This window comes from Danio rerio, chromosome 4, assembly GCF_052040795.2.
Source record: "Danio rerio strain M-AB ecotype USA chromosome 4, GRCz13ab, whole genome shotgun sequence".
NCBI lineage: Eukaryota > Metazoa > Chordata > Actinopteri > Cypriniformes > Danionidae > Danio > Danio rerio.
This window is the reverse complement of record NC_141024.2, coordinates 35,144,766-35,171,207: the sequence shown is the minus strand read 5'-3', so window position 1 is coordinate 35,171,207 and position 26,442 is coordinate 35,144,766. Positions and strand designations below refer to the sequence as shown.

The following is a 26,442-nucleotide window of genomic DNA, read 5'->3' as shown; positions in this document are numbered from 1 at the left end:
AAAAAAAGCAATTTGTGAGGAAAAAAGCCTAAGAGAGAAAAAAGCTGTCATTATATTTGGTAAAAAGCAGAAAAAGATAAAGGTTAGAAAAAGCCAGGTTAGCTACCAATGATCAGAAGGTGTAGTACACCTCCTACCTTACTGCTTCCAAAACCATCCAGCTGAAAGCTGCTAATACATAATAACAAACCAGGTTATATAACGTACAATAGCCCAGTAGGGCATATAAATGTACAATAACACAGTATTCTTAAATTAAAGGGCAAATTTAAACCCACGTAATTCCCACCTGAAACATCCATGTGTGACACTACGGCAAGCAGAGCTTCATCAGATGCATGGTTCTTCCTCAGGAGCTGAGCTGGAGGCAGCCACTGTTAACATAAGGATAAACAGCATTAAGTCATCTTTATTTAAATTGTGCTTAACACAATAAAAATTGTTTTCAAAGCACTTTACAGTATGCAAACATTCTGGAAAAATGACAAAATCACTTTAAAGCAAGGTCAAGTCATTACTGTTCAGTGCTGTTTCAAAAGCTGCGTTAAGTTTATACAGCAATTATAATAAAAACAAAATGAAGTCACGTAAAATTCATGCCTGGAGGTGCTGATCCTGGCAGCATCTCAGCATCTCTTCTCCTTATATATTTCTGGAAAAGTTCCATCTTTGTGCCAGGCAAATCTGAAAATGGAGAGAACACCTTTGAAAAACACTACACTTGGAGAGACAAACACTATACTGTATGTTACTGTCTGAATCCTCTGTAACAGATGTCAACCCATACCCTTTTCTGTCACGGTCCGTTGCCTCATAAAGGTCCTTGAAGGACATGGCAGCAAAGTTGCCAAAACCAACAAGAACCTGGTCTTCCTGGGCTGGTGTGCCATGGCCCTCTCTGACACGGCGCTCGCTGATGGCAGCCATCATGACAGGAAACAAGCCAGCATACCGCAGCAATGCGTCTTTGTTTCCCATGATGAATGACTGTGTGGTGTCACCAGCCTCACGCTCCCGCTGATGCACGGCCAGCACCATGGCTGCATAACCAACATCGTTGGAAAGCAACCATTTAAAGGTTTTACCACGGTACTGGCCGAACTGCAGGGCGCTTTCGCTGAGCACGAGCTGGTGACAAGACGAGTCACCACCCGCTGCTGCCACGCGAGCGATAGCCTCCTCCTTGACCCTTGCCGCAGGCCATGAACGGCCCGGAGTGGGATTTTTTCTGTAGGCAGCAGCCAGAGCTACTGCCTCAGGTGATGGTTTAAGGGTCAGCTCACCGGTGGCCTCCCTGCGAAACTGGGCACTGTAGTCCATCTACAACAGACACACACACACAAAAAATGTATAAAAAAATAAAGAAAATCACAGTGTTGTTAAAACTCAAGTTCAAAACAAGTTAATTAACATTTAACAACAAAATGAACAAATACATTCTACTCAAAGTGCGGTTTTACATGACACCAGTAATTTATAGTATATATATATATATATATATATATATATATATATATATATATATATATATATATGTGTGTTTATAGAATACAAACACACACATATATATACATATATATATATATATATATATATATATATATATATATATATATATATATATATATATATCTTAACACAAAACCTACCATCCCCCCACACAACACACCCCCAGCCACAAGCTGGGGATCAAAAAGATATTATTGTACAATAACAATAAAATGCATTTACAAAAACAGCTACTTCGTAGTAACTTTTTTTTTAATATAAAACCAGGCACTTGTGTTTTTTAATGACACAAGATAACGACGATTTCTACAATAAACATGCAACTTGTAGTAATTGTATTAAAAAAAACAGGTAAAACACTGTAAACCCACAAGTACCGTCGAGTTTACTACAGTAATAACTTATTTTAAAATTATATTGTTTTATTAGACTGGTTTGTTATTTTGATGTTACGACGTCGACGACCAAGTCACTTTACAGTGCAAATACAATGCAGAATCATACGAAAGGCATGCTCGCTTACCTTTTGAAAGAAGAAAAATAAAGACAGAATGTCCTGAAATTGTGTTTTTTAATCGTGATGAGGTGCGTAACAATGCCAATGTTAATGATGCAAATAACGCCAAGGATCCGTGTGTACTGTGTACCGCTATGCTTTCTCCCCCACTTTATAAATAGCGCTGCCAGGAGGTCCCGCCCAGCAGCCAATCGGAGCGCACGCTCAGTGGAACTTTCTCAAAGGGCCAACGGCACGCTACATGACATGACCAAATTCGGAAGCACGCTTAGTGGAACTTTGCGTTGACCAATCCTGAGCCAGACGTCGGGCCAATCAGGAAGAAGGGAAAGTGGAACTGTGGAACGGGAAGGGAACCGAAGATTCTCCTGCAAGAGGCGCAAGGATGACACGCAAATCCGTGAAGTGCTCCATATTGCTGTTTTAGTGCGTGGGTAAAAGTACAGAAATGCAAAAAGACAAAAGGCTTTTCACGATTCCAAATGGTGCATGAGGATGAGTTTAGCAAATCGTGGGAGGTGCTGCTGGGTCAACTGGAAAGTCTACATGCATGGTGAAAACAAATGTGGGATGCTCTGATCGTTTGTTTTGTTGTGCTAATGCACTTCCAAAGCCCTTGCTTTAGTGGGACTTTGCCATAGGCTATCCTGACACTCTAATTTCCCCCTGTCCATAAACTTGGTGACCTACTGCATCAATCAGTGTGCCTAGCACTGACAGGGCCAAAGCTCTGTAGTGCACGGTATATAAGTGGGAACATGGCTCTTCGGGTCCCACCACCTAGAAGGAACATTGCTGGGACTCGAGGCGTACATATGCCCTGAGCCTGACCACTGGTCTGTGCTCGCTACGGTGGCACATATACTAAAATTGGATCGATACAGAGAAGATTAGCATGGCCCCTGCGAAAGGATGACACGCAAATCCGTGAAGCGCTCCATATTGCTGTTTTAGTGCGTGGGTAAAAGTACAGAAATGAAAAAGACAAAAGGCTTTTCACGATTCCAAATGGTGCATGAGGATGGGTTTAGCAAATCGTGGGAGGTGCTGCTGGGTCAACTGGAAAGTCTACATGCATGGTGAAAACGAATGTGGGATGCTTTGATCGTTTGCTTTGTTGTGCAACCAATGCACTTCCAAAGCCCTTGCTTTACTGGGACTTTGCCATAGGCTATCCTGACACTCTAATTTCCCCCTGTCCATAAACTTGGTGACCTACTGCATCAATCAGTGTGCCTAGCACTGACAGGGCCAAAGCTCTGTAGTGCACGGCATACACACTGTAAAAAATTGCTGTTAAAAAACGGTCAGATTCTACGGTAAAATAATGTTTTTTCACTAAAACAGTAATATTCTGTTAAAAACAGTGCTTTCTGGGTAACATTTTTGTCTTCGAGAAAGTAACCAACTGCAGAAAACTGTGAGCTAACAGAGTTCAGATTCGATGTTTTGAAGTCTGTGTTTGAAATCACACTGTGTGTCCTTGTTCACTATTTCATACACTAGTTAACTAATATAGTTCACCTGACAGAGTTAATGAACACTAATGAGTGAATTCAGACACTGATGAACACCTGCTGTTAATAATCACAATTACTGAAGAAAAGAAACAAGAAATACAAACAGTGACTTGAGTTACAACATTAAATAAAATCAAATCAAATAAAACAGCTTCAGTCTCAGCAGAGGATCATTAAACAACTCTACAAACAACAGCAGACACACTTATTACTGACTGATTTGACTGCCATACAATTCTCACTGAGATCCAACAGAAATTAAGGTGTTTTTTGTGTCACCGTAATGGAGTGAGGGGCTGATTTAGTTGGGTTCTTCACCCTTGAACTCATTTAATAATACTTTCCACCTGCTGTAATACAGAGTTTACAAAACGTTTAAACTATAGCAATAAAGTTGGGAAGTCAATAAATAGAGAAGTCTTTTTATCTGAATTTAGTTATGATAAATGTTTTGGTATAAATCTGGATGAAGTGCCTCATCAATAGATTTTATGCTTAGTTGCAGGTATTAATTTAATTAATGAGAAGTGGAAACAGAAAAGATACCTCTGTAATTACTTTAAAGTTAAGAAATAACATACAAAAACAGTTGAGTTATGACAAATACACACTCAGATCTCATGAATCTGACCTTGTATCTCAACAATGGTAACATCTCAAATGTTTCATGCTGCAATGCATGCTGGGAGTGGCACGGTACAAATATCCCAGCATGCATTGCGGTATAAATAAATGTTGTATAATGGTCTAACAGTTTTCTTTATTTGTGTTTGATTCTGCTGTTGTTTATGTTTAGACTTTCAGTTGCCTGTTTGTGAGTTAAACTGTTAATTTTGTTAAATTTTGTTAAATTTGTTGTCACCATTATTGAGGTTCATATGCTGATTATTGATGTCTCTTTGAGTGCGCTTTACACCATAGAGCAGTGTTATCGTCCAAGATATTCTTAAAAACTTCCAGAAATCATTGCCATATATATACATATAATGTAAAACAATAGATTTAACATTGAATAGGAGCAGTAAATTTTATTATACTAAATGAGAACAGACTCTGCCATTTAATATCAACATGAACATCACCAGATCTTATTTAGGTTTTTGGCTGACTTGCCACAACAAAGAAACTTTTTAAACAAAGTTCTTAACAATTGCAGCAGCCAAGATACATAAATGATAAAAAATGACAGGGCTAAGAGCCCAACTAAAGCAAACTCTGTTCTCCATGATGGTGACGTAAAACTTTAACTTTTTCTCAAGAAGCACTTTAGTAGATGTTATACAAAAATACATGTATTAAGTAATAAGTGTAGCTGGTGATGATGTTTGTAGAGTTGTTTAATCATCCGCTGATCATTTAAAGGATTTAATCATTTGTTGTTCTTCAGGTTATTTCATTATAAAGCTGTGACTAAAGTTTTGTATGTTCTGTTCTTGTTTTTTCCCTTCAGTATTTCTTCATTTGTTCATTGTTAATCCTCAATTATCATTTAATTAGTCAGTTAATTAATGAATTTACTTCAGCTTTGCTCCATGTTTCTTGAACACTCAGTAGTGTGGACACTTCAATTAAAACTGAAGTATATGCTCTGGGGTTTAAAGGGTTAAAGGTGTGAGAGGTAAAAACACAGTGTAAAAATGTATTTTAACAGTAATATACTGTTAATTTACACAACGGAAGTAGACTGTAAAAAAACAGTAGATTGCTGGCAACCACAGCTGCCAGTAGATTACTGTTAAATCAAGGAAAAAACAGTATTTTACTGTAAAATCTGAAGCTAATTTCTTCTGTCTGTCAACGTTGTGGAGGAGAGTAGAGCCAGTGTATGAGTTAAAGATGAACAATGAACTGCTGATGTTATTCTGCATGTTTCTCTATTTAAAGATAGCGGCTGTTTAGTTGCCGATGCAGTCAGAATCTCTCTGGTGATTCCAGATTTACATGTATGTGTGCTGTTGTGAAAAATAAGACATTAGAGTTAAACCGAACTTTTCTAATTAACTAAAATAAGTTATCATTATAAGTATGCTTCTAAGCATATATAGCACATTACTTCATAAACTCATTCAGCAGTTGACCAAGTTGAGGCAGTTGCTTTCAGTGAGCAAAATGAGTTCACTTGAGTATTGTGTAAATCAATGTAGTCCATGTATTTTTACAGCAACATACTGTAAAATAACAGTACATTGCTGGCAACTGCAGCTGCCAGTATTTTACTGTTTTTTAACGGGACAATTTTTAACAGTGCAAGTGGGAACATGGCTCTCCAGGTCCCACCACCTTGGAGGAACATTGCTGGGACTCGAGGCGTACATATGCCCTGAGCCTGTCCACTCATCCGTGCTCGCTACGGTGGCACATATACTAAAATTGGATCGATACAGAGAAGATTAGCATGGCCCCTGCGAAAGGATGACACGCAAATCCGTGAAGCGCTCCATATTGCTGTTTTAGTGCGTGGGTAAAAGTACAGAAATGAAAAAGACAAAAGGCTTTTCACGATTTCCAAATGGTGCATGAGGATGGGTTTAGCAAATCGTGGGAGGTGCTGCTGGGTCAACTGGAAAGTCTACATGCATGGTGAAAACGAATGTGGGATGCTTTGATCGTTTGCTTTGTTGTGCAACCAATGCACTTCCAAAGTCCTTGCTTTACTGGGACTTTGCCATAGGCTATCCTGACACTCTAATTTCCCCCTGTCCATAAACTTGGTGACCTACTGCATCAATCAGTGTGCCTAGCACTGACAGGGCCAAAGCTCTGTAGTGCACGGCATACAAGTGGGAACATGGCTCTTCGGGTCCCACCACCTTGAAGGAACATTGCTGGGACTCGAGGCGTACATATGCCCTGAGCCTGACCGCTGGTCTGTGCTTGCTACGGTGGCACATATACTAAAATTGGATCGATACAGAGAAGATTAGCATGGCCCCTGCGAAAAGGAACCTGATGGATCTTCTCTGTCCCCACCCTGTGGCCCCCAGCAGTCCTCTCGACGTCACATGGCCTTAGACTGCAAGGTAGTGACCCCTGAACCCCACTGGGGTCACCTGAGACCTTGACAGGTGCTCATGCTTGCTGAAATTAATGAAATTACCCAATATGGTAAAAAAATCAAAGGCGGGAACTGGCATAATTAGCCATGTGCTTTCTGGGGTATGACAGGTGCATATTAATTAGCCATGTGCTGTAGACTGCTCTCATTGTATATCATATATTACATAATTTGAAAAAGAAAATCCATTTTAAATGAATTGAGTAACATAATAATAAGTATTATTTTTTAATAAATGTATTACATTATATTCAAATATAATTGTATGTTTATTTGCAACATAACTAAATATAGCTTTATTTGAATTGCATGTGAGTTAGATAAAATGTTTTTATAATTAGGACTTATATTTCACACCTTTTAAGAAATATAATATTTTTTAATAGTTCAATAATAAACATACTGAAATATTGACTTTTAAATGTTTTAGAATTTTGTCAATTATATTGACCGTAATGTTCAGGTAACTTATTTATTAATATTAAATAACACATAATAAAATATTTAAACAACTGATTAAACTATATATAGTACCTAAAATATTAGGTTGTAGGATATAAGAAATATTACATTAAAATACTTTCAAATTTAAATTTCAGGCATTGATATTTAAATAGGTTTGTCATTTTTTTAAAGTTTAATAAATTATTTAAAAATTCAATTAAATATATTTTAAAATATTTCATTTACATCAATGTTTACAGTTATATTTACATATACACATATTTTTAGGTGTTACTGCATTTACATTGAACATTTACTTAAGTTTAATTTACAATATAATTTTATACCATTTTATTTTTACTGTTAGCTAAACTAGAGTTTATAACTTGTTTATGAATAATATACAGAACCCTAATATTACCATACTTTAAATTACACAATGATAACATTAAAGCAACCACATGAATATGTGTACGCAGTGTATTTTTGGAAGTTTAATTTTATCCTTCAACTCTTGTTTGCAATAAATGAATAGAAAACAATTATGTAAAGTGTAATATAAATATTGTGTAAAGTTATTCAAGTCACAACAGATAACTCACTCTTGGGACACTGTAGCTACTGAACAAATATCTTTAAAAAAAAAAGCTGAAATGTACACAGAGATTAGAAATAAAATAGAAAAATGTTTATTTACACAAAATAACTAAGTATTTATACTTTTAACATATTAGGGCAGTACAATATAGCATAAAATTATTTTATTATCACAACAGTTTATGCAATATTTAAAAAAAAAAAATCACAAACATATGATAAATTATTATTTTATAAACTACCTTCCCAGTAGTTGCTGCTCGGCTATTTGCTAGAGCAGCTCAAAGCATAACCCAGAGCTGTAAATAAACACTAATAGCAGAAGTTAAGAAGAAAAAAGAAAATGACAACAGCCAATAAGAGTCAAAATATCTTGCCTATTTGTTTTAAAGACTAAATGTTTGCACCTTTACAGTGTTTTTAGACTTAGACTTAATTTTTAAAATTAGTTATTTGCATCTGAACAATATCTTTTAACTGTTTAATATTATTAAGTAAATGATTTAATAACACAGATAAAACAATGCATTTTTGTAGGGAATTGTTATTTTAGAAATAATAGCATTTTCTATGCTATCATAAAGCCCTACAACTTGTACATGTATATTTATATTTGTTTTATACAAAATAAACATTTATCTTGCTTAGTTGTTTTAAAGACTAAATGTTTGCACCTTGACAGTGTTATTAGACTTATAATATTTAGAATTAGAGTTAATTGCATCTGAACAATATCTTTTAACCACTTAATATTATTAAGTAAATGATTTAATAACAGAAAAAAATGCATTTTTCTAGGGAAATGTTATTTTAGAAATAATCGCGTTTTTCTATGCTATCATAAAGCCCTAAAACATATACATGTATATATCTATTTTTTGTCAAACAAAATAAACATTTACAACGAAGCTTGTCGTCTTTATAGTCTATTTTGTCTCCTTTTTTAACTTCCTCTATCTACTGCACCGCTTTATAAATCGCGCTTCCTGGAGGTCCCGCCCAGCGGCCAATCGGAGCGCACGTTCAGTGGAACTTTCTCAAAGAGCCAACGGCACGCTACATGACATGACCAAATTCGGAAGCACGCTTTGTGGAACTTTGCGTCGACCAATCCCGAGCCAGACGTCGGGCCAATCAGGAAGAAGGGAAAGTGGAACTGTGGAACGGGAAGGGAACCGAAGATTCTCCCGCAAGAGGCGCAAGGATGACACGCAAATCCGTGAAGCGCTCCATATTGCTTTTTTAGTGCGTGGGTAAAAGTACAGAAATGAAAAAAGACAAAAGGCTTTTCACGTTTCCAAATGGTGCATGACGATGGGTTTAGCAAATCGTGGGAGGTGCTGCTGGGTCAACTGGAAAGTCTACATGCATGGTGACAACGAATGTGGGATGCTTTGATCATTTGTTTTGTTGTGCTAATGCACTTCCAAAGCCCTTGCTTTAGTGGGATTGCCATAGGCTATCCTGACACTCTAATTTCCCCCCGTCCATAAACTTGGTGACCTACTGCATCAATCAGTGTGCCTAGCACTGACAGGGCCAAAGCTCTGTAGTGCACGGCATACAAGTGGGAACATGGCTCTCCGGTTCCCACCACCCTGGAGGAACATTGCTGGGACTCGAGGCGTACATATGCCCTGAGCCTGACCACTGGTCTGTGCTCGCTACGGTGGTACATATACTAAAATTGGATCGATACAGAGAAGATTAGCATGGTCCCTGCGAAAGGATGACACGCAAATCCGTGAAGCGCTCCATATTGCTGTTTTAGTGCGTGGGTAAAAGTACAGAAATGAAAAAAGACAAAAGGCTTTTCACGATTCCAAATGGTGCATGAGGATGGGTTTAGCAAATCGTGGGAGGTGCTGCTGGGTCAACTGGAAAGTCTACATGCATGGTGACAAAGAATGTGGGATGCTTTGATCATTTGTTTTGTTGTGCTAATGCACTTCCAAAGCTCTTGCTTTGGTGGGATTGCCATAGGCTATCCTGACACTCTAATTTCCCCCCGTCCATAAACTTGGTGACCTACTGCATCAATCAGTGTGCCTAGCACTGACAGGGCCAAAGCTCTGTAGTGCACGGCATACAAGTGGGAACATGGCTCTCCAGGTCCCACCACCTTGGAGGAACATTGCTGGGACTTGAGGCGTACATATGCCCTGAGCCTAACTGCTGATCTGTGCTCGCTACGGTGGCACATATACTAAAATTGGATCGATACAGAGAAGATTAGCATGGCCCCTGCGAAAAGGAACCTGATGGATCTTCTCTGTCCCCACCCTGTGGCCCCCAGCAGTCCTCTCGACGTCACATGGCCTTAGACTGCAAGGTAGTGACCCCTGAACCCCACTGGGGTCACCTGAGACCTTGACAGGTGCTCATGCTTGCTGAAATTAATGAAATTACCCAATATGGTAAAAAAATCAAAGGCGGGAACTGGCATAATTAGCCATGTGCTTTCTGGGGTATGACAGGTGCATATTAATTAGCCATGTGCTGTAGACTGCTCTCATTGTATATCATATATTACATAATTTGAAAAAGAAAATCCATTTTAAATGAATTGAGTAACATAATAATAAGTATTATTTTTTAATAAATGTATTACATTATATTCAAATATAATTGTATGTTTATTTGCAACATAACTAAATATAGCTTTATTTGAATTGCATGTGAGTTAGATAAAATGTTTTTATAATTAGGACTTATATTTCACACCTTTTAAGAAATATAATATTTTTTAATAGTTCAATAATAAACATACTGAAATATTGACTTTTAAATGTTTTAGAATTTTGTCAATTATATTGACCGTAATGTTCAGGTAACTTATTTATTAATATTAAATAACACATAATAAAATATTTAAACAACTGATTAAACTATATATAGTACCTAAAATATTAGGTTGTAGGATATAAGAAATATTACATTAAAATACTTTCAAATTTAAATTTCAGGCATTGATATTTAAATAGGTTTGTCATTTTTTTAAAGTTTAATAAATTATTTAAAAATTCAATTAAATATATTTTAAAATATTTCATTTACATCAATGTTTACAGTTATATTTACATATACACATATTTTTAGGTGTTACTGCATTTACATTGAACATTTACTTAAGTTTAATTTACAATATAATTTTATACCATTTTATTTTTACTGTTAGCTAAACTAGAGTTTATAACTTGTTTATGAATAATATACAGAACCCTAATATTACCATACTTTAAATTACACAATGATAACATTAAAGCAACCACATGAATATGTGTACGCAGTGTATTTTTGGAAGTTTAATTTTATCCTTCAACTCTTGTTTGCAATAAATGAATAGAAAACAATTATGTAAAGTGTAATATAAATATTGTGTAAAGTTATTCAAGTCACAACAGATAACTCACTCTTGGGACACTGTAGCTACTGAACAAATATCTTTAAAAAAAAAAGCTGAAATGTACACAGAGATTAGAAATAAAATAGAAAAATGTTTATTTACACAAAATAACTAAGTATTTATACTTTTAACATATTAGGGCAGTACAATATAGCATAAAATTATTTTATTATCACAACAGTTTATGCAATATTTAAAAAAAAAAAATCACAAACATATGATAAATTATTATTTTATAAACTACCTTCCCAGTAGTTGCTGCTCGGCTATTTGCTAGAGCAGCTCAAAGCATAACCCAGAGCTGTAAATAAACACTAATAGCAGAAGTTAAGAAGAAAAAAGAAAATGACAACAGCCAATAAGAGTCAAAATATCTTGCCTATTTGTTTTAAAGACTAAATGTTTGCACCTTTACAGTGTTTTTAGACTTAGACTTAATTTTTAAAATTAGTTATTTGCATCTGAACAATATCTTTTAACTGTTTAATATTATTAAGTAAATGATTTAATAACACAGATAAAACAATGCATTTTTGTAGGGAATTGTTATTTTAGAAATAATAGCATTTTCTATGCTATCATAAAGCCCTACAACTTGTACATGTATATTTATATTTGTTTTATACAAAATAAACATTTATCTTGCTTAGTTGTTTTAAAGACTAAATGTTTGCACCTTGACAGTGTTATTAGACTTATAATATTTAGAATTAGAGTTAATTGCATCTGAACAATATCTTTTAACCACTTAATATTATTAAGTAAATGATTTAATAACAGAAAAAAATGCATTTTTCTAGGGAAATGTTATTTTAGAAATAATCGCGTTTTTCTATGCTATCATAAAGCCCTAAAACATATACATGTATATATCTATTTTTTGTCAAACAAAATAAACATTTACAACGAAGCTTGTCGTCTTTATAGTCTATTTTGTCTCCTTTTTTAACTTCCTCTATCTACTGCACCGCTTTATAAATCGCGCTTCCTGGAGGTCCCGCCCAGCGGCCAATCGGAGCGCACGTTCAGTGGAACTTTCTCAAAGAGCCAACGGCACGCTACATGACATGACCAAATTCGGAAGCACGCTTTGTGGAACTTTGCGTCGACCAATCCCGAGCCAGACGTCGGGCCAATCAGGAAGAAGGGAAAGTGGAACTGTGGAACGGGAAGGGAACCGAAGATTCTCCCGCAAGAGGCGCAAGGATGACACGCAAATCCGTGAAGCGCTCCATATTGCTTTTTTAGTGCGTGGGTAAAAGTACAGAAATGAAAAAAGACAAAAGGCTTTTCACGTTTCCAAATGGTGCATGACGATGGGTTTAGCAAATCGTGGGAGGTGCTGCTGGGTCAACTGGAAAGTCTACATGCATGGTGACAACGAATGTGGGATGCTTTGATCATTTGTTTTGTTGTGCTAATGCACTTCCAAAGCCCTTGCTTTAGTGGGATTGCCATAGGCTATCCTGACACTCTAATTTCCCCCCGTCCATAAACTTGGTGACCTACTGCATCAATCAGTGTGCCTAGCACTGACAGGGCCAAAGCTCTGTAGTGCACGGCATACAAGTGGGAACATGGCTCTCCGGTTCCCACCACCTTGGAGGAACATTGCTGGGACTCGAGGCGTACATATGCCCTGAGCCTGACCACTGGTCTGTGCTCGCTACGGTGGTACATATACTAAAATTGGATCGATACAGAGAAGATTAGCATGGTCCCTGCGAAAGGATGACACGCAAATCCGTGAAGCGCTCCATATTGCTGTTTTAGTGCGTGGGTAAAAGTACAGAAATGAAAAAAGACAAAAGGCTTTTCACGTTTCCAAATGGTGCATGAGGATGGGTTTAGCAAATCGTGGGAGGTGCTGCTGGGTCAACTGGAAAGTCTACATGCATGGTGACAACGAATGTGGGATGCTTTGATCATTTGTTTTGTTGTGCTAATGCACTTCCAAAGCCCTTGCTTTAGTGGGATTGCCATAGGCTATCCTGACACTCTAATTTCCCCCCGTCCATAAACTTGGTGACCTACTGCATCAATCAGTGTGCCTAGCACTGACAGGGCCAAAGCTCTGTAGTGCACGGCATAAAAGTGGGAACATGGCTCTCCAGGTCCCACCACCTTGGAGGAACATTGCTGGGACTCGAGGCGTACATATGCCCTGAGCCTGTCCACTCGTCCGTGCTCGCTACGGTGGCACATATACTAAAATTGGATCGATACAGAGAAGATTAGCATGGCCCCTGCGAAAGGATGACATGCAAATCCGTGAAGCACTCCATATTGTTGTTTTAGTGCGTAGGTAATAGTACAGAAATGCAAAAAGACAAAAGGCTTTTCACGATTCCAAATGGTGCATGAGGATGGGTTTAGCAAATCGTGGGAGGTGCTGCTGGGTCAACTGGAAAGTCTACATGCATGGTGAAAACGAATGTGGGATGCTTTGATCATTTGTTTTGTTGTGCAACCAATGCACTTCCAAAGCCCTTGCTTTACTGGGACTTTGCCATAGGCTATCCTGACACTCTAATTTCCCCCTGTCCATAAACTTGGTGACCTACTGCATCAATCAGTGTGCCTAGCACTGACAGGGCCAAAGCTCTGTAGTGCACGGCATACAAGTGGGAACATGGCTCTCCAGGTCCCACCACCTTGGAGGAACATTGCTGGGACTCGAGGCGTACGTATGCCCTGAGCCTGACTGCTGATCTGTGCTCGCTATGGTGGCACATATACTAAAATTGGATCGATACAGAGAAGATTAGCATGGCCCCTGCGAAAGGATGACACGCAAATCCGTGAAGCGCTCCATTTTGCTTTTTTAGTGCGTGGGTAAAAGTACAGAAATGAAAAAAGACAAAAGGCTTTTCACGTTTCCAAATGGTGCATGACGATGTGTTTAGCAAATCGTGGGAGGTGCTGCTGGGTCAACTGGAAAGTCTACATGCATGGTGACAACGAATGTGGGATGCTTTGATCATTTGTTTTGTTGTGCTAATGCACTTCCAAAGCCCTTGCTTTAGTGGGATTGCCATAGGCTATCCTGACACTCTAATTTCCCCCTGTCCATAAACTTGGTGACCTACTGCATCAATCAGTGTGCCTAGCACTGACAGGGCCAAAGCTCTGTAGTGCACGGCATACAAGTGGGAACATGGCTCTCCAGGTCCCACCACCTTGGAGGAACATTGCTGGGACTCGAGGCGTACATATGCCCTGAGCCTGAGTGATCACTACGGTGGCACATATACTAAAATTGGATTGATACAGAGAAGATTAGCATGGTCCCTGTGAAAGGATGACACGCAAATCCGTTAAGCGATCCATATTGCTGTTTTAGTGCGTGGGTAAAAGTACAGAAATGAAAAAAGACAAAAGGCTTTTCACGATTCCAAATGGTGCATGAGGATGGGTTTAGCAAATCGTGGGAGGTGCTGCTGGGTCAACTGGAAAGTCTACATGCATGGTGAAAACGAATGTGGGATGCTTTGATCGTTTGTTTTGTTGTGCTAATGTACTTCCAAAGCCCTTGTTTTAGTGGGACTTTGCCATAGGCTATCCTGACACTCTAATTTCCCCCTGTCCATAAACTTGGTGACCTACTGCATCAATCAGTGTGCCTAGCACTGACAGGGCCAAAGCTCTGTAGTGCACGGCATACAAGTGGGAACATGGCTCTCCGGTTCCCACCACCCTGGAGGAACATTGCTGGGACTCGAGGCGTACATATGCCCTGAGCCTGACCGCTGGTCTGTGCTCGCTACGGTGGCACATATACTAAAATTGGATCGATACAGAGAAGATTAGCATGGCCCCTGCGAAAAGGAACCTGATGGATCTTCTCTGTCCCCACCCTGTGGCCCCCAGCAGTCCTCTCGACGTCACATGGCCTTAGACTGCAAGGTAGTGACCCCTGAACCCCACTGGGGTCACCTGAGACCTTGACAGGTGCTCATGCTTGCTGAAATTAATGAAATTACCCAATATGGTAAAAAAATCAAAGGCGGGAACTGGCATAATTAGCCATGTGCTTTCTGGGGTATGACAGGTGCATATTAATTAGCCATGTGCTGTAGACTGCTCTCATTGTATATCATATATTACATAATTTGAAAAAGAAAATCCATTTTAAATGAATTGAGTAACATAATAATAAGTATTATTTTTTAATAAATGTATTACATTATATTCAAATATAATTGTATGTTTATTTGCAACATAACTAAATATAGCTTTATTTGAATTGCATGTGAGTTAGATAAAATGTTTTTATAATTAGGACTTATATTTCACACCTTTTAAGAAATATAATATTTTTTAATAGTTCAATAATAAACATACTGAAATATTGACTTTTAAATGTTTTAGAATTTTGTCAATTATATTGACCGTAATGTTCAGGTAACTTATTTATTAATATTAAATAACACATAATAAAATATTTAAACAACTGATTAAACTATATATAGTACCTAAAATATTAGGTTGTAGGATATAAGAAATATTACATTAAAATACTTTCAAATTTAAATTTCAGGCATTGATATTTAAATAGGTTTGTCATTTTTTTAAAGTTTAATAAATTATTTAAAAATTCAATTAAATATATTTTAAAATATTTCATTTACATCAATGTTTACAGTTATATTTACATATACACATATTTTTAGGTGTTACTGCATTTACATTGAACATTTACTTAAGTTTAATTTACAATATAATTTTATACCATTTTATTTTTACTGTTAGCTAAACTAGAGTTTATAACTTGTTTATGAATAATATACAGAACCCTAATATTACCATACTTTAAATTACACAATGATAACATTAAAGCAACCACATGAATATGTGTACGCAGTGTATTTTTGGAAGTTTAATTTTATCCTTCAACTCTTGTTTGCAATAAATGAATAGAAAACAATTATGTAAAGTGTAATATAAATATTGTGTAAAGTTATTCAAGTCACAACAGATAACTCACTCTTGGGACACTGTAGCTACTGAACAAATATCTTTAAAAAAAAAAGCTGAAATGTACACAGAGATTAGAAATAAAATAGAAAAATGTTTATTTACACAAAATAACTAAGTATTTATACTTTTAACATATTAGGGCAGTACAATATAGCATAAAATTATTTTATTATCACAACAGTTTATGCAATATTTAAAAAAAAAAAATCACAAACATATGATAAATTATTATTTTATAAACTACCTTCCCAGTAGTTGCTGCTCGGCTATTTGCTAGAGCAGCTCAAAGCATAACCCAGAGCTGTAAATAAACACTAATAGCAGAAGTTAAGAAGAAAAAAGAAAATGACAACAGCCAATAAGAGTCAAAATATCTTGCCTATTTGTTTTAAAGACTAAATGTTTGCACCTTTACAGTGTTTTTAGACTTAGACTTAATTTTTAAAATTAGTTATTTGCATCTGAACAATATCTTTTAACTGTTTAATATTATTAAGTAAATGATTTAATAACACAGATAAAACAATGCATTTTTGTAGGGAATTGTTATTTTAGAAATAATAGCATTTTCTATGCTATCATAAAGCCCTACAACTTGTACATGTATATTTATATTTGTTTTATACAAAATAAACATTTATCTTGCTTAGTTGTTTTAAAGACTAAATGTTTGCACCTTGACAGTGTTATTAGACTTATAATATTTAGAATTAGAGTTAATTGCATCTGAACAATATCTTTTAACCACTTAATATTATTAAGTAAATGATTTAATAACAGAAAAAAATGCATTTTTCTAGGGAAATGTTATTTTAGAAATAATCGCGTTTTTCTATGCTATCATAAAGCCCTAAAACATATACATGTATATATCTATTTTTTGTCAAACAAAATAAACATTTACAACGAAGCTTGTCGTCTTTATAGTCTATTTTGTCTCCTTTTTTAACTTCCTCTATCTACTGCACCGCTTTATAAATCGCGCTTCCTGGAGGTCCCGCCCAGCGGCCAATCGGAGCGCACGTTCAGTGGAACTTTCTCAAAGAGCCAACGGCACGCTACATGACATGACCAAATTCGGAAGCACGCTTTGTGGAACTTTGCGTCGACCAATCCCGAGCCAGACGTCGGGCCAATCAGGAAGAAGGGAAAGTGGAACTGTGGAACGGGAAGGGAACCGAAGATTCTCCCGCAAGAGGCGCAAGGATGACACGCAAATCCGTGAAGCGCTCCATATTGCTTTTTTAGTGCGTGGGTAAAAGTACAGAAATGAAAAAAGACAAAAGGCTTTTCACGTTTCCAAATGGTGCATGACGATGGGTTTAGCAAATCGTGGGAGGTGCTGCTGGGTCAACTGGAAAGTCTACATGCATGGTGACAACGAATGTGGGATGCTTTGATCATTTGTTTTGTTGTGCTAATGCACTTCCAAAGCCCTTGCTTTAGTGGGATTGCCATAGGCTATCCTGACACTCTAATTTCCCCCCGTCCATAAACTTGGTGACCTACTGCATCAATCAGTGTGCCTAGCACTGACAGGGCCAAAGCTCTGTAGTGCACGGCATACAAGTGGGAACATGGCTCTCCGGTTCCCACCACCCTGGAGGAACATTGCTGGGACTCGAGGCGTACATATGCCCTGAGCCTGACCACTGGTCTGTGCTCGCTACGGTGGTACATATACTAAAATTGGATCGATACAGAGAAGATTAGCATGGTCCCTGCGAAAGGATGACACGCAAATCCGTGAAGCGCTCCATATTGCTGTTTTAGTGCGTGGGTAAAAGTACAGAAATGAAAAAAGACAAAAGGCTTTTCACGATTCCAAATGGTGCATGAGGATGGGTTTAGCAAATCGTGGGAGGTGCTGCTGGGTCAACTGGAAAGTCTACATGCATGGTGACAAAGAATGTGGGATGCTTTGATCATTTGTTTTGTTGTGCTAATGCACTTCCAAAGCTCTTGCTTTGGTGGGATTGCCATAGGCTATCCTGACACTCTAATTTCCCCCCGTCCATAAACTTGGTGACCTACTGCATCAATCAGTGTGCCTAGCACTGACAGGGCCAAAGCTCTGTAGTGCACGGCATACAAGTGGGAACATGGCTCTCCAGGTCCCACCACCTTGGAGGAACATTGCTGGGACTTGAGGCGTACATATGCCCTGAGCCTGACTGCTGATCTGTGCTCGCTACGGTGGCACATATACTAAAATTGGATCGATACAGAGAAGATTAGCATGGCCCCTGCGAAAGGATGACACGCAAATCCGTGAAGCGCTCCATATTGCTTTTTTAGTGCGTGGGTAAAAGTACAGAAATGAAAAAAGACAAAAGGCTTTTCACGTTTCCAAATGGTGCATGAGGATGGGTTTAGCAAATCGTGGGAGGTGCTGCTGGGTCAACTGGAAAGTCTACATGCATGGTGACAACGAATGTGGGATGCTTTGATCATTTGTTTTGTTGTGCTAATGCACTTCCAAAGCCCTTGCTTTAGTGGGATTGCCATAGGCTATCCTGACACTCTAATTTCCCCCCGTCCATAAACTTGGTGACCTACTGCATCAATCAGTGTGCCTAGCACTGACAGGGCCAAAGCTCTGTAGTGCACGGCATACAAGTGGGAACATGGCTCTCCAGGTCCCACCACCTTGGAGGAACATTGCTGGGACTCGAGGCGTACATATGCCCTGAGCCTGTCCACTCGTCCGTGCTCGCTACGGTGGCACATATACTAAAATTGGATCGATACAGAGAAGATTAGCATGGCCCCTGCGAAAGGATGACACGCAAATCCGTGAAGCGCTCCATATTGCTGTTTTAGTGCGTGGGTAAAAGTACAGAAATGAAAAAGACAAAAGGCTTTTCACGATTCCAAATGGTGCATGAGGATGGGTTTAGCAAATCGTGGGAGGTGCTGCTGGGTCAACTGGAAAGTCTACATGCATGGTGAAAACGAATGTGGGATGCTTTGATCATTTGTTTTGTTGTGCAACCAATGCACTTCCAAAGCCCTTGCTTTACTGGGACTTTGCCATAGCCTATCCTGACACTCTAATTTCCCCCTGTCCATAAACTTGGTGACCTACTGCATCAATCAGTGTGCCTAGCACTGACAGGGCCAAAGCTCTGTAGTGCACGGCATACAAGTGGGAACATGGCTCTCCAGGTCCCACCACCTTGGAGGAACATTGCTGGGACTCGAGGCGTACGTATGCCCTGAGCCTGACTGCTGATCTGTGCTCGCTATGGTGGCACATATACTAAAATTGGATCGATACAGAGAAGATTAGCATGGCCCCTGCGAAAGGATGACACGCAAATCCGTGAAGCGCTCCATTTTGCTTTTTTAGTGCGTGGGTAAAAGTACAGAAATGAAAAAAGACAAAAGGCTTTTCACGTTTCCAAATGGTGCATGACGATGTGTTTAGCAAATCGTGGGAGGTGCTGCTGGGTCAACTGGAAAGTCTACATGCATGGTGACAACGAATGTGGGATGCTTTGATCATTTGTTTTGTTGTGCTAATGCACTTCCAAAGCCCTTGCTTTAGTGGGATTGCCATAGGCTATCCTGACACTCTAATTTCCCCCTGTCCATAAACTTGGTGACCTACTGCATCAATCAGTGTGCCTAGCACTGACAGGGCCAAAGCTCTGTAGTGCACGGCATACAAGTGGGAACATGGCTCTTCGGGTCCCACCACCTTGAAGGAACATTGCTGGGACTCGAGGCGTACATATGCCCTGAGCCTGACCGCTGGTCTGTGCTCGCTACGGTGGCACATATACTAAAATTGGATCGATACAGAGAAGATTAGCATGGCCCCTGCGAAAGGATGACACGCAAATCCGTGAAGCGCTCCATATTGCTGTTTTAGTGCGTGGGTAAAAGTACAGAAATGAAAAAAGACAAAAGGCTTTTCACGATTCCAAATGGTGCATGAGGATGGGTTTAGCAAATCGTGGGAGGTGCTGCTGGGTCAACTGGAAAGTCTACATGCATGGTGAAAACGAATGTGGGATGCTTTGATCATTTGTTTTGTTGTGCTAATGCACTTCCAAAGCCCTTGCTTTAGTGGGATTGCCATAGGCTATCTTGACACTCTAATTTCCCCCCGTCCATAAACTTGGTGACCTACTGCATCAATCAGTGTGCCTAGCACTGACAGGGCCAAAGCTCTGTAGTGCACGGTATATAAGTGGGAACATGGCTCTTCGGGTCCCACCACCTTGGAGGAACATTGCTGGGACTCGAGGCGTACATATGCCCTGAGCCTGTCCACTCATCCATGCTCGCTACGGTGGCACATATACTAAAATTGGATCGATACAGAGGAGATTAGCATGGCCCCTGCGAAAGGATGACACGCAAATCCGTGAAGCGCTCCATATTGCTGTTTTAGTGCGTGGGTAAAAGTACAGAAATGAAAAAAGACAAAAGGCTTTTCACGATTCCAAATGGTGCATGAGGATGGGTTTAGCAAATCGTGGGAGGTGCTGCTGGGTCAACTGGAAAGTCTACATGCATGGTGAAAACGAATGTGGGATGCTTTGATCATTTGTTTTGTTGTGCAACCAATGCACTTCCAAAGCCCTTGCTTTACTGGGACTTTGCCATAGGCTATCCTGACACTCTAATTTCCCCCTGTCCATAAACTTGGTGACCTACTGCATCAATCAGTGTGCCTAGCACTGACAGGGCCAAAGCTCTGTAGTGCACGGCATACAAGTGGGAACATGGCTCTCCAGGTCCCACCACCTTGGAGGAACATTGCTGGGACTCGAGGCGTACATATGCCCTGAGCCTGAGTGATCACTACGGTGGCACATATACTAAAATTGGATTGATACAGAGAAGATTAGCATGGTCCCTGTGAAAGGATGACACGCAAATCCGTTAAGCGATCCATATTGCTGTTTTAGTGCGTGGGTAAAAGTACAGAAATGAAAAAAGACAAAAGGCTTTTCACGATTCCAAATGGTGCATGAGGATGGGTTTAGCAAATCGTGGGAGGTGCTGCTGGGTCAACTGGAAAGTCTACATGCATGGTGAAAACGAATGTGGGATGCTTTGATCGTTTGTTTTGTTGTGCTAATGTACTTCCAAAGCCCTTGTTTTAGTGGGACTTTGCCATAGGCTATCCTGACACTCTAATTTCCCCCTGTCCATAAACTTGGTGACCTACTGCATCAATCAGTGTGCCTAGCACTGACAGGGCCAAAGCTCTGTAGTGCACGGCATACAAGTGGGAACATGGCTCTCCGGTTCCCACCACCCTGGAGGAACATTGCTGGGACTCGAGGCGTACATATGCCCTGAGCCTGACCGCTGGTCTGTGCTCGCTACGGTGGCACATATACTAAAATTGGATCGATACAGAGAAGATTAGCATGGCCCCTGCGAAAGGATGACACGCAAATCCGTGAAGCACTCCATTTTGCTTTTTCAGTGCGTGGGTAAAAGTACAGAAATGAAAAAAGACAAAAGGCTTTTCACGATTCCAAATGGTGCATGAGGATGGATTTAGCAAATCGTGGGAGGTGCTGCTGGGTCAACTGGAAAGTCTACATGCATGGTGAAAACGAATGTGGGATGCTCTGATCGTTTGTTTTGTTGTGCTAATGCACTTCCAAAGCCCTTGCTTTAGTGGGACTTTGCCATAGGCTATCCTGACACTCTAATTTCCCCCTGTCCATAAACTTGGTGACCTACTGCATCAATCAGTGTGCCTAGCACTGACAGGGCCAAAGCTCTGTAAAGCACGGGATACAAGTGGGAACATGGCTCTAGGATAGAAAGGAGAAAAGACAAAAGGTTTTTTACGATTCCAAATGGTGCATGAGCAGGGTTTTAGCTGTTGGGATAGTTTACAGTTTAACCCAAAGAATGACCAGTCTGATAGATGAAGAAGAGCTAGAGTCAGAGATTCAAATAAATAAATAAATCAAGTTTACCTAAGATAGTTTGCAGTTTCATCATCAGAAGCCAGCTTCAACACTCGCAATAAGTTCCTAGGCTGCTCTGCTTACAATCACCAATCAATAACAATTATACTCTGACATAATGTAATTTCCAACTGAACACTGTGATTATCAGTTGTCATGGAACAGGCAGATAGCAGCTCATAGCTGATATCTAATGAGAGAGAAAGAGAGTTTTGAGCAATCCAGAACTGTTAATGTATGTTTACTCAATTTAAACATACATTAAACATAACATTAACTTCAATAACATAATTTTATTGTAATCTTTTACTCAAGCCCGTCCTAAAACATATAAAACAGAGTTGACATGCTTTTTCAAAGTAATGCTGTTACAGTCAACAACAGTTTTAGATCTTTCAGGGGTTAACTGCATCCATCAAAGTATTATTTCAACCCCCATTTATGTTACTTATATATTACTAAAAATATTTAAATCCAACCATAAAGCTGCTTGTTTGCACAGACTTACATGGCACATTTTTTATACAGACATGTCTCTGTTACTTTTACAGCCAAAAGTCAAAAGTCATGGTGAGGGCTAAATCAAGATAACAGTGCACTTACACAGAATCTTATCTTCTAATACAAAACATACGCTATTCTTTACTCCCATAATGTTACTGTCAGTTTCTGTGCTTAGTTTTTGGCTACTAGACACTCAATATTTAGATTTTAGCTTTTCATTGACAATTAATTGCCAAAGGCATTTTTTATCTTAAAATCGGTTCTAAAATCATTTTAAACCTAAGAGCTTAGCTGAGCCATTTACTGCATTCTGCTCTCATCTGTTTCTTTTTATATCAGAGTTTAACACCAAAAGCAACAAGAAATTGAGAATGAAATCTTACTAACAGCGCTTAGCTTTTGCTTGATTAATCTGCAAACCATCCCAAGATGTGGAAACTGTCCAGATCGGTCCAATCCAGTTAGGGTCATATTTTTTTCGGGATTGCTCCTGGTGCATCATTGATCAATCAACCTCGCCCTAATATTTCTAGGTTTCTTGTCTGACTTTTGTGGCCACTACTATCTAATGGATACCGATTAAGATGTTATTTAAGAATTTATTTATTTATTTAACTATTTCTTTCCCTAATAATCTGACCTACTCTATTCTTAGGATTCGGGCCCTTTTGTCTGTGAAACAGCAAGATAGCAGTGGTGGAACTAAATACAATCTCGGGTTAATTTAGTCCACTACTAAATAAAAACCAGTCCAAGTTTTATCCCCGAGAATGTCCTAAAAGCCTCTTACACACCCGTACTTACACACTGAGTACTTAACTCTGGGTGGAGGAGGTACACCCCTTAACTACTGTTATACTTATTACTATGGTTATAGGTGTACCGCAAAATGCACCAGCTCACAAGGGGATTCCACACAAAGCTACCACAAAATTTTGCCTTTCATTCACGTCTGAATGAGAACCCAACAGCTTTCCGTTACTACCCACTACTCCACAGACCATCCCTAGTCTATAATATTTTAAATCTTTCTACATTTCTTTTTGTTGATTGATCAATGGTGTCACCAGTAAACAAGTGCCATGCGTCCATCAAAACTGTAGGGATAGTATACAGTTTAACCCAAAGAATGACCAGTCAGGTATATAAAAAAGAGCCAGAGTCAGAGATTTAAATAAATAAATCAAGTTTACAGAAGATAGTTTGCAGTTTCATCAGCTGAAACCAGCTTCAACTCTCGCAATGAGTTCCTAGGCCGCTCTGCTTACAATCACCAATCAATAACAATTATACTCTCACATAACGTCATTAACTGCGTCATACATATAGGTGTTATAGCCTGATTGGTTAAAACACAGATAGACTAGGTGAATTTCCACGTGGGGTTTGTGCGTATATTCTGAACAATATCTTAAAGGTGCAGTATGTGATCTGCCAAAATGCTAACCGCTTAGCATATTATCTTTGGACGGCGGCGAGGGACTGTGATTTAAAGCCACACCCCCTGAAATCGCGAACGCGCGCACCGCGTCACAACAGCAGACAGACAACCCCACTAGTTCATGTCATTTGCCAGTTAGTTAGTGCCAGCGCCATGCAGGAATTACATTTATTACTTAACCACACTTACATGCTATTTCAGAGTGAATATTCAGTGTAGCGATAAACAGTATAGGAAGGCTATCATTGTTCAAAAATGACCAAAGTTAATATAAAAGCAATTTCAGCTCAATAAAGCAGGTTAGGCTGAATAGCACTATTTACTGATGTTTTGTTGTTAAACTAAATATAAATCTGTCTATAAATCATTATCAATGCTGTAAAATGACCTTATGAAACTGAAAATAATCACATCAATCTTTCACCGGGAGATTTTAGTGGCTGAACAAAACGTCTGTGCATATAAGTCATTCATAACACAACACAATCTAACATCAGCTTAGCCTGACTACAATAGTTTTAAAACAGAACATTACCTCTCTAATAGTAATACTTCAACCATGGTGTTGTCCTTCCTCCAGCGTGCTAAAGTAACTCCAATATTGATTCAGGTTTTTAAAAGTTTCATTACAGTATTTGATTTCTCCCGGTCCGTCTCGTGAGCTGGAACTTATGCAGACGGGCTTATGCAGACGGCCACACGCTAATGGCGTATCTGCGTGAACAGATGCGCAGAAGTCCGAATCTACATTTGCTGACAGACAGCCTGACCTGCTTATCGGAATTATGGGAGATTATAGTCCGACTCTATTTAATTGGATGAACATTTTTTTAGGTTTATGCTTTACCCAGGATAAAAAAATACATATAAACACATTTAGATAATTTACTGTAATCATTACTATTGGACTATGAAGAGACTTTCAACCAGAACAAAAATTGTTTCTGAAGATAATCACCTGCTGCACCTTTAAGCATAAATGTCAGACATCCCTTAGACTGATTGAAGCTGACTCCAGACCTGTGAAACGGATCAACAATCAAATAGAACACACACACACACCTAAAGTATAATCTGTTTCTTATTCAAGGCTGAGTGTACTCTCAGCCATCTTTATCAAAACTGGTTAAAAATTTGTATAATCTACATTCAGGCAGTTATAATCTTACTATACAAAGTCTATCTTGAATAAAAAGTAGAATCACTTTAAAATAATTAACCGTAAAAACAGCAAAATCACTTTAGACATTTTAGATAGTATTAACTCATAGAAATAACAATAGAGACATTTGATTCCAGTCCTCAGCCCTCAGTTCCACTTAAGGTCTCTGTGACCTCTGACCTAGTTTGGTGGCTTCTGAAAAAAGTTATAAAGAGACAGGCAAATGCACTGAACATTCTTATATTAAGCAATGTGTTAACTTATTCATTAATTAAAATCATTTCACAGTAAATACTCATTCAAATGATCATATAATTATATTTAATAAAAAAAATCATAAGTAACAAGATGATGAAAAAAGGATAGACGTTGGTCCATGATGAGACAGATTGGAAAGCAGAAATCCGAATCCTTCAGCAGGAGAACATGTGTTTCAGGATTGGAGGCTCAGTGGTAGAATTCTCCCCTGCCAGGCGGGAAACCCAGGTCCGATTCCCGGCCAATGCAGTTGCTCGTTTGTGTTGCTACTCTTCCAGCTGCAAGTAACAGCCTTGTGGCAGCCACACAACACAAAGGCAAGATACAACATTGGTCAGTATTGGTGGTTCAGTGGTAGAATTCTCGCCTGCCATGCAGGAGACCCAGGTCTGATTCCCGACCAATGCAATTCTTGTTTTGTGTTTCTACTGTTCCAGCTGGAAGGCTAACAGCCTTGCAGCTATCACACCCCACTAGGGCAGTAGCATAACCATATCAACATTGGTGGTTTTGGTAGAAATCTTGCCTGCCATGTGGGAGACCTGGGTTCGATTCCCTGCTAATGCAATTGCTGTTTTGTGTGGCTCCTCTTCCAGCTCTGGTTGAAGGCCTTTAAGCACTCACACAACACAAAGGCAAGGAAGAACATGGGTCAGCATTAGTGGTTCAGTGGTAGAATTCTTGCCTGCCTTGCGGGCGACCTGAGGCTGATTTCTGTCCAATGCAATTCCTCTCTTGTGTTGCTACTCTTCCAGCTCTTGGTAACAGCCTTGCAGCAATCACACCCCGTTAGGGCAGCACCATAAGCATATCAGCATTGGTGGTTCAGTGGTAGAATTCTCACCTGCCATGACGGAGACCCGTGTCCGATTCCCAGCCAATGCAATTCCTTTTTTGTGTTGCTACTCTTCCAGCTCTGGGTAACAGCCTTGCAGCAATTACACCCCACTAGGGCTGCAGTAAAAGCTTATCAGCATTGGTGGTTCAGTGGTAGAATTCTCGCCTGCCACATGGTAAACCTAGAATCGATTCTCGGCTAATACAAGTGCGATTTTGTGTGGCTCATTTTTCAGCACTGGTTGACTGCCTTTTAGCACTTACACA

The 26,442-nt window shown here is 39.1% G+C and overlaps 1 protein-coding gene, 15 non-coding genes and 3 pseudogenes across 16 annotated transcripts; 18 read left to right on the top strand and 1 right to left on the bottom strand.

Annotated features, from left to right (window-relative positions):
* Nucleotides 1–289: 289 nt before the first annotated feature.
* On the bottom strand, nt 290–2,152 carry LOC147844822 (uncharacterized). Its single transcript, XM_087249541.1, has 4 exons — nt 2,033–2,152; nt 788–1,320; nt 601–684; nt 290–374 (listed from the first exon to the last, which is right to left on the bottom strand). The coding sequence occupies exons 2-3, from the start codon at nt 1,318–1,320 to the stop codon at nt 627–629; spliced, it is 591 nt and encodes a 196-aa protein (XP_087105667.1). The 5' UTR covers nt 2,033–2,152; the 3' UTR covers nt 290–374; nt 601–626.
* Nucleotides 2,153–2,866: 714 nt separating this feature from the next.
* LOC137494754 (U6 spliceosomal RNA) lies at nt 2,867–2,973 on the top strand. Its single transcript, XR_015489620.1, has one exon. It is a non-coding gene; the product is annotated as a U6 spliceosomal RNA (small nuclear RNA).
* Nucleotides 2,974–5,886: 2,913 nt separating this feature from the next.
* Nucleotides 5,887–5,993, top strand: LOC137494755 (U6 spliceosomal RNA). The gene has a single exon (XR_015487910.1). It is a non-coding gene; the product is annotated as a U6 spliceosomal RNA (small nuclear RNA).
* Nucleotides 5,994–6,416: 423 nt separating this feature from the next.
* Nucleotides 6,417–6,490, top strand: LOC137495119 (U6 spliceosomal RNA; annotated as a pseudogene).
* A 2,809-nt stretch (nt 6,491–9,299) lies between these two features.
* On the top strand, nt 9,300–9,406 carry LOC137495019 (U6 spliceosomal RNA). Its single transcript, XR_015485077.1, has one exon. It is a non-coding gene; the product is annotated as a U6 spliceosomal RNA (small nuclear RNA).
* A 418-nt stretch (nt 9,407–9,824) lies between these two features.
* Nucleotides 9,825–9,898, top strand: LOC137495112 (U6 spliceosomal RNA; annotated as a pseudogene).
* Nucleotides 9,899–12,707: 2,809 nt separating this feature from the next.
* On the top strand, nt 12,708–12,814 carry LOC137495020 (U6 spliceosomal RNA). The gene has a single exon (XR_015485076.1). It is a non-coding gene; the product is annotated as a U6 spliceosomal RNA (small nuclear RNA).
* A 418-nt stretch (nt 12,815–13,232) lies between these two features.
* On the top strand, nt 13,233–13,339 carry LOC137494523 (U6 spliceosomal RNA). The gene has a single exon (XR_015487687.1). It is a non-coding gene; the product is annotated as a U6 spliceosomal RNA (small nuclear RNA).
* A 423-nt stretch (nt 13,340–13,762) lies between these two features.
* Nucleotides 13,763–13,869, top strand: LOC137494886 (U6 spliceosomal RNA). The gene has a single exon (XR_015484933.1). It is a non-coding gene; the product is annotated as a U6 spliceosomal RNA (small nuclear RNA).
* Nucleotides 13,870–14,277: 408 nt separating this feature from the next.
* Nucleotides 14,278–14,384, top strand: LOC137495073 (U6 spliceosomal RNA). The gene has a single exon (XR_015485170.1). It is a non-coding gene; the product is annotated as a U6 spliceosomal RNA (small nuclear RNA).
* A 420-nt stretch (nt 14,385–14,804) lies between these two features.
* Nucleotides 14,805–14,878, top strand: LOC137495113 (U6 spliceosomal RNA; annotated as a pseudogene).
* Nucleotides 14,879–17,687: 2,809 nt separating this feature from the next.
* LOC137495021 (U6 spliceosomal RNA) lies at nt 17,688–17,794 on the top strand. Its single transcript, XR_015485075.1, has one exon. It is a non-coding gene; the product is annotated as a U6 spliceosomal RNA (small nuclear RNA).
* Nucleotides 17,795–18,212: 418 nt separating this feature from the next.
* Nucleotides 18,213–18,319, top strand: LOC137494589 (U6 spliceosomal RNA). Its single transcript, XR_015487899.1, has one exon. It is a non-coding gene; the product is annotated as a U6 spliceosomal RNA (small nuclear RNA).
* A 418-nt stretch (nt 18,320–18,737) lies between these two features.
* Nucleotides 18,738–18,844, top strand: LOC137494756 (U6 spliceosomal RNA). Its single transcript, XR_015489609.1, has one exon. It is a non-coding gene; the product is annotated as a U6 spliceosomal RNA (small nuclear RNA).
* Nucleotides 18,845–19,266: 422 nt separating this feature from the next.
* On the top strand, nt 19,267–19,373 carry LOC137494887 (U6 spliceosomal RNA). Its single transcript, XR_015484932.1, has one exon. It is a non-coding gene; the product is annotated as a U6 spliceosomal RNA (small nuclear RNA).
* A 418-nt stretch (nt 19,374–19,791) lies between these two features.
* On the top strand, nt 19,792–19,898 carry LOC137494757 (U6 spliceosomal RNA). Its single transcript, XR_015489598.1, has one exon. It is a non-coding gene; the product is annotated as a U6 spliceosomal RNA (small nuclear RNA).
* A 418-nt stretch (nt 19,899–20,316) lies between these two features.
* On the top strand, nt 20,317–20,423 carry LOC137495067 (U6 spliceosomal RNA). The gene has a single exon (XR_015485160.1). It is a non-coding gene; the product is annotated as a U6 spliceosomal RNA (small nuclear RNA).
* Nucleotides 20,424–20,836: 413 nt separating this feature from the next.
* Nucleotides 20,837–20,943, top strand: LOC137495074 (U6 spliceosomal RNA). Its single transcript, XR_015485168.1, has one exon. It is a non-coding gene; the product is annotated as a U6 spliceosomal RNA (small nuclear RNA).
* Nucleotides 20,944–21,363: 420 nt separating this feature from the next.
* LOC137494890 (U6 spliceosomal RNA) lies at nt 21,364–21,470 on the top strand. The gene has a single exon (XR_015484925.1). It is a non-coding gene; the product is annotated as a U6 spliceosomal RNA (small nuclear RNA).
* The last annotated feature ends 4,972 nt before the right edge of the window (nt 21,471–26,442 follow it).

Excerpts from the sequence above, each read along its gene's own strand:
- LOC147844822 (XM_087249541.1), bottom strand. The coding sequence starts at position 1,320 with ATGGACTACAGTGCCCAGTTTCGCAGGGAGGCCACCGGTGAGCTGACC. Across the intron at positions 685-787 it reads ACGGACCGTGACAGAAAAGG|ATTTGCCTGGCACAAAGATG; the intron begins GTATGGGTTGAC and ends CTCCATTTTCAG.